Below are 14,123 nucleotides of genomic sequence, written 5' to 3' on the forward strand. Positions count from 1 at the left end.
TGAGTAATATGTTAGTGGCGTGGCTGAGGAATCAATATTTGCCAGGACTCTAAGGAGAACGCCAGGGACCAGGGTTCAATTCCGGCCTCGGGTGACTCTCTGTGTGGAGTTTGTAGGTTCTCCCTGTGTCTGTGTGGGTTTTCTCCAGGTGCTTCGATTTCCTCCCACAGTTTAAAGATGTTCGGATTAGGTGGATTGTCCGTGCTAAATTGCCCTCGAGTGTCCAAAGGTTTGGTGGAGATGTAGGAATATGTGGGAGTTTGGGGCTAGGTAGGGTGCTCTTTCGAAGGGTCAGTGTATACTTGATGGACCAAATGGCCTCCTTCTGCACTGTAGGATTTCTATGATCTCATGACACATAGGCTGAGGGACTGGAATGCCTACAGAACTAAAACTGGGGGACGCTGAAGCTACGAAGGAACCGACAGAGGGTGCAGGTTAGGGACACGAGGAATCAGTTTGTCTTTTGGGTCGAGGTGAGAGTCGGGGACCGAGCAGTGAGACCAGGGTCTTGGTGGTGGAAAGCCTTGTTCCGGCCTGGGTGACGAACAACTGTTTGATCAAGGAGTGCATCACACATTGCCCTAACAGAAAAACCCACCACCAATCATAATATAATAATAATCACTTATTGTCACGAGTAGGCTTCAATGATATTACATTGAAAAGCCCCTAGTCGCCACATTCCGGCGCCTGTTCAGGGAGGCTGGTACAGGAATTCAACCCGCGCTGCTGGCATTGTTCTGCATTGCAAGCCAGCCATTTAACCCACTGTGCTAAACCAGATGGTGATGAAACTCGGAGCATGATGCGGGAGCCTAAAGATGGCAATGTTGGTACACAAGCAGGAGTTGATGTTGAATGTTCAAAGGGGATCACAAACTCTACTGATGGACAAGAGCACTGTGTTCATCAAGAGTGGCAATTTAATCCATGTTTGGTCTACCCAGGGTAGAAGGATCGGCAATGCCAGAGTGAGTGTCACATAGCTGAAATTGGACATGGATAGGGATACAGAATGGGTGATATTGCACTGGATGTCTCTTCTGTACTCCAGTATTCGGTGCTAAAGGTTTTAGCAGAGCTAGATATCGATAGAGGGAGATTCCACCTGTTGAGCCCTGCCTAGGGTCCTCTTTCAGCTAGGTGCAATGTGGAGTATATCCAATACTGCCTATCGGGCTGAAGAACCAAAGTGGGTGGGGGTCGGGGTCACCGGCACACTGGAGAGGAGGAGGGGTGAGCCAGCTTGCTACTGGAAGGGGGCCGTGTGGTGGGAATTGGGGCAGAGTGGGTGGGTGGAGGGATGTTTTTGGTTTCTGAGAGGTGCAGGGAGAGTTTGTGCAATGGGGCGGCCACATTTGGGGGCTCTTCACACGCCATCTGTGTCACTGAAGCTGCAGCCCCTGCTACACAACCAGCCCCTTGGACTCGAGAAAAAATATAATGGTCAATGGCCAGGACGCTGGTGAGATTCACTGGAAGCAGATGCACCAGGGCAGGACTGGACCTGGCAATGCAGGGTGTCATTAAGTGAGGGCAGGACTGGACTGGCCAGGCAAGGCACCAGAGTGGCACTGAGGGCAGGACTGGGCCAAGCAGGGCAGGACTGGACCAGACCTGACCAGATAGGGCAGAGTGGCATTAAGTGAGGGTGGTATTGATTTGTGCTCTCCTCCATTGGAAAGCCTCTCAAAGCTCAGGCATGAAAAGTTGCCACAGGTGAAGTGGTAGCAAGGGAACCATGTCCACAGAGGAGATGGTGGCTTGGTTGTAATGTCACTGGGTAGCAATCCAGAGGTCCAAGCCAATGCTCCGGGGACACGGGTTCAAATCCCAGCATTGCAGCTGGTCGAATTTAAATTCAATTAATTAATTTTTAAAAACTGGAATTGAAAGCTGGCCTCAGCAATGCCGACCATGAGACTACCATCAATTCTTATAAAAAACCATTGGGTTGAGTATTGCCCTTTATGGAACGGAAATCTGCCATCCTTACCCAGTCTGGCCTACCTGTGACTCCAGACCCACAGCAACGTTGTTAACTCAACTGCTCCCTGAAATGGCACGCCACCTTGGTTGAAGGGTAATTAGGAATAGATCGCAAATGCTGGCCTTGCCAAAGCAGCCACATCCCATTGAAAATTGTTTCAAAAAAATTCCCAGAGAGGTAGTCAGAATAGTGAAAGCGCAGACAATATCATCCAGGCTGTTAACCCTTCCACAACCTCTGTGTAATTATGTTCCTGTACATTGCTAACTCTGAATTATTTTCTTCCATTGCAGACTCCGCGATACAAGTGAATTCCACATCAATGAACTCCCCTCCCCCACACTCGACAGTGAACTCGATGGTTGGCCATCATTCAATGATCGGATCCTCTGCAAACGCTTCACGCTCTCTCACCACCTCCATGGCGAACCTGGCTTCCCCAGTGAATGGATTGGGATCTCCGTATCCAGTCATCACCTCATCGATAGGCTCCCCCTCGGTGTCCCTCTCATCTACTCCGGGCATTGGTTATGGACCTCTCAGCAATCCTCAGGTAAAACCTCTAAACCGGTTCAACGGTCATCAGGTCAAGGTTCGTCTCTGGCAAATGAACAGATCATTTTTAAATGTGCTGTCATTATGATCAGTTGGACTTAAGCGGAGATAGGGGCATAGTGGTAATGTCACTGCATTAGTAATCCAGAGGCCCAGGCTAATACTCTGGAAATGTGGGTTCAAATCCCGCCACGGCAGCTGGTCAAATTTAAACTCAATTAATAAAAATGAATTAAAGAAACATGACATTTCATAGAAGCCTATCTGGGTCACTGATGTCTTTAGAGAAGGAAATCTGCCATCCTTACCTGGTCTGGCCTACACGTGACTCCAGACCCACAGTAATGTTGTTGACTCCTAAATGGCCTAGCAAACCACTCGATTCAAGGGCAATTGGGGATGGGCAGCAAACTGCCCACATCCTAAGAATGAATTCAAAAGGTTTGGAAATGCTGACTTCAGAACAGGAATCCCACCAATCCCACCACCACCACACCTCCCCCCTCCACTTTCGGTCAGATCCAAGGGCTGATCTGAATCTTAACTCCATTCTCAACTTTAATACCCTGACCCAACAAGATCGGGGCAGTGTCCGTTTAGACATTTTCAGTTGACCCCCAGCTTTACGGAGATTGAGTTGTCCACTATCTTGTCAAGAAGTATTTCTTCATGCATATCACCCCTGAAAGGCTGATCTCTAACTTGAAAGATATACCATCTTGTTCTGAGCTTCTCCCATCATAGGAAAAAGGAACTATTAAATAATTTAAACACCTGAAACACCTCAGTTAGATCAGCTGTTAATCTTCTCCATGCCGTCTAGATATCAGCTATCTGAAAGCCTCTGGCCACTCCAACGCAGCACTTCCCAGATCATTTGAGCTCGAGAGCAGCGTTGCGCGTTGTGGCTGCCCCAGGCTCAGTAACAAAGTCCTTGAGGCTTCTAGGGTCGTGATAGCACACAGACACAATGAAAGGTTCAGAGTGAGCTTTGTTGCTCCAAATAGCTGCTGCATTAGCCTTTGGTTGCCACATAATAGGAAGGATGTGATTACACTAGAAAGGGTGCAGAAGTGATTCACCAGGATGTTACCTGAGCTGGAGGAACATTTCAGCTATGAAGAGAGGCTGAGATTGTTTTCCTTGGAGAAAAGAAGGTTGAGGAGGGTTGATTGAGGTGTACAAAATTCTTTTTTTTGTGAAATAATTTTTATTGAAAAATTTTGAATTTATACAACAATAACGCACCATAGTAAAATACCAAAAATAACAATAATATTAACAATCATAAACATTCACCCCACCTCCATGAACAACACAGCATTTTAACAACAACGCAAATTAACACAATATAAAGTTACAGAATAGACACTACAATAAGGAACCCCCCCCCCCGGGTTGCTGCTGCTATTGACCAAGTTACCTATCTTTGAGCCAGGAAGTCCAGAAAAGGCTGCCATCATTTATAGAACCCTTGTATTGATCCTCTCAGGGCAAATTTGACCCTTTCCAATTTTATAAATCCTGCCATGTCACTGATCCAGGTCTCCACACTTGGGGGCCTTGCATCCTTCCACTGTAGCAGAATCCTTCGTCGGGCTACTAGGGACGCAAAGGCCAGGACACCGGCCTCTTTCGCCTCCTGCACTCCCGGCTCTACCGCAACTCCAAAAATCGCGAGTCCCCACCCTGGTTTGACCCTGGATCCAACCACCCTCGACACCGTCCCCGCCACCCCCTTCCAGAATTCTTCCACTGCTGGGCATGCCCAGAACATATGGGCGTGGTTCGCTGGACTCCCCGAACATCTGGTGCACCTGTCCTCGCCCCCAAAGAACCTACTCATCCTAGTCCCGGACATGTGGGCCCGGTGCAGCACCTTAAATTGGATGAGACTAAGCCTCGCACATGAGGAGGAAGAGTTGACTCTCTCCAAGGCATCCGCCTAAGTCCCGTCCTCTATCTGCTCCCCAAGTTCTTCTTCCCATTTAGCCTTCAGCTCTTCCACTGACGACTCCTCCACCTCCTGCATTACTTTATAGATGTCAGACACCTTCCCCTCTCCGACCCACACCCCCGAAAGCACTCTGTCCATCGTCCCCCGCAACGGCAGCAGAGGGAATCCCTCTACCTGTCGCCTAGCAAACGCCTTTACCTGCAAGTATCTGAACATGTTCCCTTGGGGAAGGCCAAATTTATCTTCCAGTTCCCCCAGGCCCGCAAACCTCCCGCCAATAAACAGGTCCCTCAATTTGCTGATGCCCGCCCTATGCCACCCCCTAAATCCCCCATCCTTGTTCCCCGGGATGAACCGATGGTTGCCACCCAGTGGAGCCTCCATCGAGCCCCCTGTTTCCCCCCGATGCCGTCTCCACTGTCCCCAGATTTTCTAGGGTCGCCGCCACCACCAGGCTCGTGGTAAACCTCTTAGGGGAGAGCGGCAGCGGTGCCGTTACCATGGCACCCAGGCTCGTACCTCTACATGACGCCATCAAGGTGTACAAAATTCTGAGGGACATAGTTAGGGTAGATAGGAAGAAATCTTTCCCCTTAGTAGAGGGGTCAATAATCAGAGGCCATAGATTTAAGGTAAGGGGCAAGTTCACTAAGTTCGTTCGGGGAAGGAAATCTGCCGTTCTTACCTCGTCTGGCCTACATGTGACTACAGACCTTCGGCTTCGGAGAGCATTGTCATTGTGGCTCCTCCCCTTCATTCCGTGGCAGTATACACTGGCTTTATCGTTTGAGACCAGGTTACATTTCCAAAAATCGAGGGTTCCCTGTCCCTGGTCACCTGAGACTAGAACAGAGAGACAGTGACAAATTCCATGTCATGTGGCCCTTTTAAAGGACCAATCGGAGTATAATTCATGCAAGTTGCCCTGGTATAGTCACGGTTATTGTTCAAGATATTTCGGTGAATCCTCCTACATCCCTTTGCTTGCATCTGGCTAGCGTGTGTGTCTTTTATTCAATAAGAGCAGTACTTGCTGGGCTCTACCCACGTGGGTCCATTATATAGCAATCACACAGCTCTGGGCCATTTGGCACTGATCCCAGCAGCTGAGGTCCCAGGAATCCAGTCCGACAAACACAGCGTAGCCTAACCTACAGAGTGCATGTCCGCACCAAGTCCTATTCCCCGATTACTCGCGCGCCCACACTCGCGGTCCATCAACATCTCAGCATTTTATTTTGTTTAAATTTTATTCTTATTTCCAAATCCCTCCACGTCCCCACACTCCTGTAACCTCCACCAGATCCAACACCCTCTGAGGTATCTGCACTCTTCTGGTTCTGGTCCCTCACATCCTGGGCGGGATTCTCTCAGCCCGGGCCTGGCCGGAGAATCCCCGCAACCGGTGAGACTCACGCCCCGCCGCCCCGACGCCAGCACGCAATTCTCCACAGAGCAGAGAATCGGCGGCGCCGGCGTGGTTGGCGCCGGTCAGGTACCGCTCTACAGGGTCCCCCCCCCTGGGATGGGCCGTCGTTAAAACGCTGAGTCCTACCGGCGCCATCCACACCTGCTCTCAGCCGGCGGGATCTCGGCGTGGAAGGGGTGGGGGCAGCCTGTGGGGGGTGAGGGGGGTCCAGTCCTGGGGGGGGCCTCCGATATGGCCTGGCCCGCGATCGGGGCCCACCGATTGGCGGGCTGGCCTCTCTGACTGGGCGCCTCCATTCCTATGCGCCGGCCCCTGTAGTCCTGCGCCATGTTGCATCGGGGCCAGCGCGTTGAAGTAAGCCATGTGCGCATTGGCACTGGCGTCACTGCGCATGCGCGGATCCCGTGGTGCCCAGTTCGCACAGGGATCAGCAGCTGGAGTGGCGTGAACCGCTCCAGTGCCGTGCTGGCCCCTTGTAGGGGCGAGAATTAGTCGTCGGGTCAGCCCATTCACGTCGTCGTAAAATGTGACGGCGTTTACGATGGTGTGGACCCTCTGCCGCGGGATTAGAGAATCGCGCCCCCTGGATTTTAACCACTGCACCATTATGGCTGTCCCATCAGCTCTCACAAACCAAAGCTTTGGAATTTTTTTAAGCTTTGGAATTCCCGCCTTATGGCTCTCCACCCTTCCACCTCGTCTTCATCTTTCGAGATACTTCCGAAAATCCTTGATCAGGCTTTTGAAGGTCATAGTAATATCATGGTTTGGTATCGAACTTGGTTGGAAAACATTCCCGTGAAACAAGTTTTAGATGTTTCCCTACATCAAAGATGCCATAAAACTGCAAATTGTTGTTTATTAAAGTCAGGTTTGAAGCAGCGACGGCATGTCCCCAGCCGCAGACGGTCGTTCGCACCTCCTCCTAGGGCCTCACCAGGCTGCTTTGTGACATCGGTACCAGTGAAGCTGCCCAGTGGGTAACACTCCTTCTCTGACTCTCAATGTTGTAGGTCCAGGTCAGATGCTAGAAACTGAAGCACAACATCCAGACAGACACCATTACAGTAATGAGGGAGCGCTGCACTGCACATCTAACTGTAGTGGGAGATGATTTAGCTCACTGGGCTAAATCGCTGGCTTTTAAAGCAGACCAAACAGGCCAGCAGCACGGTTCGATTCCCATATCAGCCTCCCCGGACAGGCTGACTATGTGGCGACTAGGAGCTTTTCACAGTAACTTCATTGAAGCCTACTCGTGACAATAAGCAATTTTCATTTCATTTCAGATTTTCCCTGTATACAATCTTGTGCTGCATCTGCTCGGGGAGTGTTTAATGGGACAGTAAAAAGCAGAGGGAGCTTTACTCTGTATCTAACCCTGTGATGTACCTGTCCTGGGAGTGTTTGATGGGATAGTGTAGAGGGAGCTTTACTCTGTATCTAACCCCGTGATGTACCTGTCCTGGGAGTGTTTGATGGGGCATTGTAGTAAATTTTGCAGAACTGAAATCTGACCTTGAAGAGCCTTCAATTCTCTAAAATTAACCAGGAGATGTTTCTGAATTTTTGTGATGTCTTTCACCATGTAGCACATTCAGCAAGCTGCTGTCTCAAGCAGTGTTACTCGTTCCTTAGAAGCACTCTGATGAACTTGCTGTTCCTTTGCGAGTTGTGCAGACTATCCTCCTACGTTAGCTGATGGAGAGTCTCTCAGACTGCAGCATGCCGAATAGAGAACTTCCATAGTTAAGGTCATTAAACGAATGCAGTTCCTGATCACATTTCACTGCCAGCTGAGTGAGGTGACACAGAGTGAAAATGAAGAACTTGGAGAGTTCAGGTTCTGCATTGATATGGCATCTCTCTGTCAAGTGATTACTGTATTGATCCACAATATATATTCTGTCATTGATGCCATTCATACAAAAAGCAGGTTGGCATGCTTCATCTTTCTGTTTACTCACAGATTTCTTGCTCCACCTGACTTGCCAATTCTTCCAGTTAGTGTCTGTCGTGAAGCTCACCAGCAGTACTGGAACCTAGTCAAGTTAATACTGTAGTGCAGACAAGTATACACACATGGACACCGCCTGTTAATACATCCATGCGAGACAGCTATACACACACTAATACAATCTGTTAATACAGTAGAGTGAGACGGGTACAAAAACACACGGACGTCGCCCACTCATACGGCAGTGTGAAACAACTATTAACACACTGACACTGATAGAGCAGCCTATGACAGCTGTACACACAGTGACACACGTGTTAAAACGTCGGTGCGAGAGAGGTGTAAATACATTGACACCACATGGTAATACAACAGTGTAAGACATGTATAAACACATTGCCATATTAACAGGCAGTGTTAATGTGAGCCATCTATAAACAAACTGACCCCGCCTGTTAATACAACAGCGTGAGACGGCTATGAACACACTGACACCGCCTGTTAATATGGCAGTGTGAGATAGGTATAAGCATACTGACACAGCCTGTTAATATAGCTGTGTGAGATAGGTATGAACACGCTGACACAGCCTGTTAATATAGCTGTGTGAGATAGGTATGAACACGCTGACACAGCCTGTTAATATAGCTGTGTGAGATAGGTATGAACACGCTGACACAGCCTGTTAATAGAGTAATGTAAGACAGTTATGCGCAGACCTTCCCTACCTGTTAATGCAGCTATGCGAGACAGGTATAAATGCTCTGACACTGCCTGTTAATATCGCAGTGTGAGATAGGTATAAGCATACTGACACAGCCTGTTAATATAGCTGTGTGAGATAGGTATAAGCATACTGACACTGCCTGTTAATACAGCAGTGCAAGAAAGTTATACACAGACCTCCCCTGCTTGTAAATACAGCAGTGCGAGACAGGTATAAACACTCTGACACTACCTGTTAATACAGCAGTGCGAGACAGGTATAAACACTCTGACACTACCTGTTAATACAGCAGTGTGAGACAGGTATAAACACTCTTGACACTATTGTTATTGCAGCAGTGCGAGACCAGTATAAACACAGTGACATCGCCTGTTAGTACGGCAGTGTGAGGCAACTATAAACACAGTGACACCGCCTGTTAATGCAGCAGTGTGAGACAGCTATAAACACTCTGACACCGCCTGTAATATAGTAGTGTGTGGCAGCTATAAACACATTGCTGTATTAACAGGCGGTGTCGATGTGTTTATAGCTGCCTCCACACTGCTGTATTAACAGGCAGTGTCGCAGTGTTTATAGCTGCCTCACACTTGTATTAACAGACAGTGTCAGTGTATTTATAGCTGTCTCACACTGCTGCATTAACAGGCGGTGTCAGTGTGTTTATAGCTGTCTCACACTGCTGCATTAACAGGCGGTGTCAGTGTGTTTATAGCTGTCTCACACTGCTGTATTAACAGGCGGTGTCAGTGTGTGGCAGCTATAAACACACTGACACCGCCTGTTAATGCAGCAGTGTGAGACAGCTATAAACACACTGACACCATTTATTAATACAGCAGTGTGAGGCAGCTATAAATACACTGATACCGTCTGTTAATACAGCAGTGTGAGGCAGCTATATACAATCTGACACTGCCTGTTAATTCAGCAGTGTGAGGCAGCTATATACAATCTGACACTGCCTGTTAATACAGCAGTGTGAGGCAGCTATATACAATCTGACACTGCCTGTTAATTCAGCAGTGTGAGGCAGCTATATACAATCTGACACTGCCTGTTAATTCAGCAGTGTGAGGCAGCTATATACAATCTGACACTGCCTGTTAATTCAGCAGTGTGAGGCAGCTATATACAATCTGACACTGCCTGTTAATACAGCAGTGTGAGGCAGCTATATACAATCTGACACTGCCTGTTAATTCAGCAGTGTGAGGCAGCTATATACAATCTGACACTGCCTGTTAATACAGCAGTGTGAGGCAGCTATATACAATCTGACACTGCCTGTTAATACAGCAGTGTGAGGCAGCTATATACAATCTGACACTGCCTGTTAATTCAGCAGTGTGAGGCAGCTATATACAATCTGACACTGCCTGTTAATACAGCAGTGTGAGGCAGCTATATACAATCTGACACTGCCTGTTAATACAGCAGTGTGAGGCAGCTATATACAATCTGACACTGCCTGTTAATTCAGCAGTGTGAGGCAGCTATATACAATCTGACACTGCCTGTTAATACAGCAGTGTGAGGCAGCTATATACAATCTGACACTGCCTGTTAATACAGCAGTGTGAGGCAGCTATATACAATCTGACACTGCCTGTTAATACAGCAGTGTGAGGCAGCTATATACAATCTGACACTGCCTGTTAATACAGCAGTGTGAGGCAGCTATATACAATCTGACACTGCCTGTTAATACAGCAGTGTGAGGCAGCTATATACAATCTGACACTGCCTGTTAATACAGCAGTGTGAGGCAGCTATATACAATCTGACACTGCCTGTTAATACAGCAGTGTGAGGCAGCTATATACAATCTGACACTGCCTGTTAATACAGCAGTGTGAGGCAGCTATATACAATCTGACACTGCCTGTTAATACAGCAGTGTGAGGCAGCTATATACAATCTGACACTGCCTGTTAATACAGCAGTGTGAGGCAGCTATATACAATCTGACACTGCCTGTTAATACAGCAGTGTGAGGCAGCTATATACAATCTGACACTGCCTGTTAATACAGCAGTGTGAGGCAGCTATATACAATCTGACACTGCCTGTTAATACAGCAGTGTGAGGCAGCTATATACAATCTGACACTGCCTGTTAATTCAGCAGTGTGAGGCAGCTATATACAATCTGACACTGCCTGTTAATACAGCAGTGTGAGGCAGCTATATACAATCTGACACTGCCTGTTAATTCAGCAGTGTGAGGCAGCTATAAGCGCACTTATAATTAAAAATGTTGGAGAGAGTTAATGTCTCATATCGATGATCTCTCCACATAACTGAGTAACGTTAGAGATTATTTTGAAGTAGGTGAAGGGAGGGTGGAAAAAAGAACACTAATGTTTGTGACAGTGTAAAAGATGTGGAGTATGTTGCAGACCATTCAAGGAGTTGGAGTTGCCATGGAAACACAGGTTGTCATCTGGAGCAATGGATAGTGTTGGTCGAGGCTCCAATATTATTCTCCGACACATGGCTGACCAGGAGCCTCTCCAGCTTCTTTCACCTGCCGCGTTTTGGGAGCGTTTACAAACTTCACCTGTTTGACCGCGTTATGAACGCACCTTCCTCGGCCATCACATCCTGAAGTGGGACTTGAACCCAGAGCACCTGCCTCAGAGGCAGGGTTGCTACACACTGCACCACAAAACCTCCAGTGTGGAAGATGGGAGAGATTAAAGGATACAATAGTTGATGGTGCAAAGCCAATGGGAATGGGACAAGTAATGAGACCACAGATGTGCCTCGAGGAGATGTGAATGGCAGAAAAGTGAATGGCCATCCAAAAGCAGAGTAAAAGCTAAACCTGTAAAGAGAAAGGTAGCACAATGCAGAGAGTGATTATAATTTAAGGTTGCTGAACTCTGTTGAGTCCAGCAGACTGTAAAGTACCCGATTGAAAGATGAGGTGCTGTTCCTCAAGCTTCACGAGAACCTGAACCGTATTGACAAGGTAGACGCAGAAAGGATGTTGTTTCTTGTGGGTGAGTCCAGAACTAAGGGGCACTAGTTTAAAGTGAGGGGTCACCCTAATAGGACAGAGATGAGGAGAATTTTGCTCTTGGGGGTTGTGTGACTTTGGAGCGCTCTGCCTCAGAAGGCAGGGGAGGTGGAGTCATTGAATATTTTTAAGGTGGGTGGAGCTGGATAGATTTTTGTTAGGCAAGAGAATCAAAGTGTTATCGGGGTTAGATGGGGAATGTGGAACTCAACGCAAACAAAAATAGGTTGAAAGGATAGTTCCAGCAATTATAGGTCAGCCACTTTAATATCCGCAATGGACAAACTCCTAGAAACAATTATTCAAGATAGAATTAGTATAAGAAGAGTCAGCATGGATTTCCATTTTTAAAAATAAATTTAGAGTACCCAATTATTTGTTTCCAATTAAGGGACAATTTAGCATGGCCAATCCACTTAACCTGCACATCTTTGGGTTGTTGGGGTGAGACCCTCGCAGACATGGGGAGAATGTGCAAACTCCACACGGACAGTGACCCAGGAGCGGGTTTCAAATCCGGGTCCTCAGCGCCGTAGGCAGCAGAGCTAACTACTGCACCACCATGCTGCCCAAGTGTGGATTTCTAAAGGGAAAATCATGTTGAAATAACTAGGTGAAGTTAACTTGGTGGTAACAGGAAGGGTCGATGATGGTAATATTGTTGATGTGGTGTACAGGGACTTTCAGAAGATATTCGGTACAGTGCCACACAACAGACTTGTGAGAAAAGTTCTGAATAATGGAATAAAAGGGACACTAAGAACATGGATACAAAATTGGTGAATAATTGGAAGCGGAGAATTATGGTCAATGGATATTTTCAGGCTGGAGGAAGGTTTGCAGTGGTGCTCCCCAGGAGTCGGTGTTGAGACCCTTGCTTTTGCTGAAATGTATTAATGATGTAGATCTTGGTGTGCAGGGGACAATTTCAAAATTTGCAGAAATAACACAAAACTTGTAAGTATTGTAAACTGTGAAGAGGACAGTTGGAACTTCAAACGGATGTAGACACGTTGGTGGAGTGAGCAGATAGGTGGTAGATGAAGTTCTCTGCGGAGAAGTTTGAGATGACGCATTTTGGCAGGAAGAACATGGAGAGATAATATAAAATAATGGGTAAAATTCTTTGAGGTGTAGGAGCAGAGGGGCACGGGTGTATAGGTACACAGATTATTGACGGTGGCAGGACAGGTGGAGAGAGCAGTTAATAAAGCAGATACTAATCGGGGCTTTATTAATAGGGGCGTGAAGCACGAGAACAAGGAGGTTATACGGAACTTATACAAGACACTAGTTAGACCTCAGCTGGAGTATTGTGTACAGTTGTGGGTGCCACACTATAGGAATGATGTGAGCGGATTGGAGAAAGTGCAGAAGAGGTTTACAAGAATGTTCCAGGAATGAGACACTTCACTTATGAGGACAGATTGGAGAGGCTTGGGACAGTTGGAGAGAAGACTGAGAGGATCTGAGAGAGATGTTCAAAATAATGAGGGGCCTGGACAGAATAGTTCGGGAGAAACTGTTCCCCCTAATTAAAGCATCAAGAACGAGAAGGCACAGACTGCCATGATCTTATTGAATGGCGAAGCAAGCTCGAGGGGACAAATGGTTTACTCCTATTCTGAATGTTTGTGTGTGTGTATATATACATATATATATTATATATGTTTGTACTGCAACAGGCCGAGCGCAGAGATATCAGTGTGTGATCTAGATCGGGAATTAAAATGGCAGGCCTCAAAGTTTGGGGCGTGGCTTGGGGACAGAATGAGGTGTTGCACAAAATGATCAGCCAGTCTGTATTTGGTCTTCCCAAAGTAGAGCAAATGCATTGTGAAGAATGAATATGGTCAACTAAATTGCAAAGAAGTACATATAAATCAGTGTTTTACCTGGAATGAGTGTTTGGCATTCCATCTGCTGCGCTTGCATGGGAAGAGTAGGGGGATGATGAGGGTGACTGAGGAGTACACCAGGAATATCACAGAGGGAATAGTCCCTTCAGGATGCTAGAAGTGGAGCGGAAGAGACAGTGGGCGGAATTCTCCATTCCTGAGGCTAAGTGCTGGCGTGAATGGAGAATCCGCAGGAGTTTCACAACGGGAAAATTCAGACTGAGCTTGTTTCCATTGCTGTTTAGAAGAGTGAGGGGTGAATTGATTGACGTATTTAAGCTCTTGAATGGTCTTGACAGTGTGGACGTGGAAAGGATGTTTCCTCTTGTGATGAGTCCCGAACTTGGGAGCACTGATTCAAAATTAGACATCGCCTTTTCGAATAGAGATGAGGAGAATTGTTTTCTCTGAGGGTGGTGCAGTCCATAGTGAAGATATGGAATCAGTTGAGGAGGCATTTTAGGGTGGAAGGGATGTTGGTGCTGACGCCGTTGTGGGAGAATCATGGGTTTGAGCCGGGGGGTGGGGGAGATGAATAGTGTATATAGGAGGTGGAGGGAAGTGGGGCTGGTCAAGGTGTGGG

At 47.3% G+C, this 14,123-nt stretch overlaps 1 protein-coding gene across 1 annotated transcript in view; it reads left to right on the forward strand.

Annotated features, from left to right (window-relative positions):
- LOC119964237 (retinoic acid receptor RXR-gamma-B-like) overlaps positions 1–14,123 on the forward strand; it is a 172,092-nt gene that overhangs the window by 111,271 nt on the left and 46,698 nt on the right. Inside the window, exon 2 of the mRNA XM_038793519.1 lies at positions 2,287–2,546. Coding sequence (XP_038649447.1) covers positions 2,287–2,546 — 260 coding nt within the window. The remainder of the gene's footprint in view (positions 1–2,286; positions 2,547–14,123) is intronic.

The sequence above is a fragment of the Scyliorhinus canicula genome, chromosome 4, assembly GCF_902713615.1.
Source record: "Scyliorhinus canicula chromosome 4, sScyCan1.1, whole genome shotgun sequence".
NCBI classification, from domain to species: Eukaryota; Metazoa; Chordata; class Chondrichthyes; order Carcharhiniformes; family Scyliorhinidae; genus Scyliorhinus; species Scyliorhinus canicula.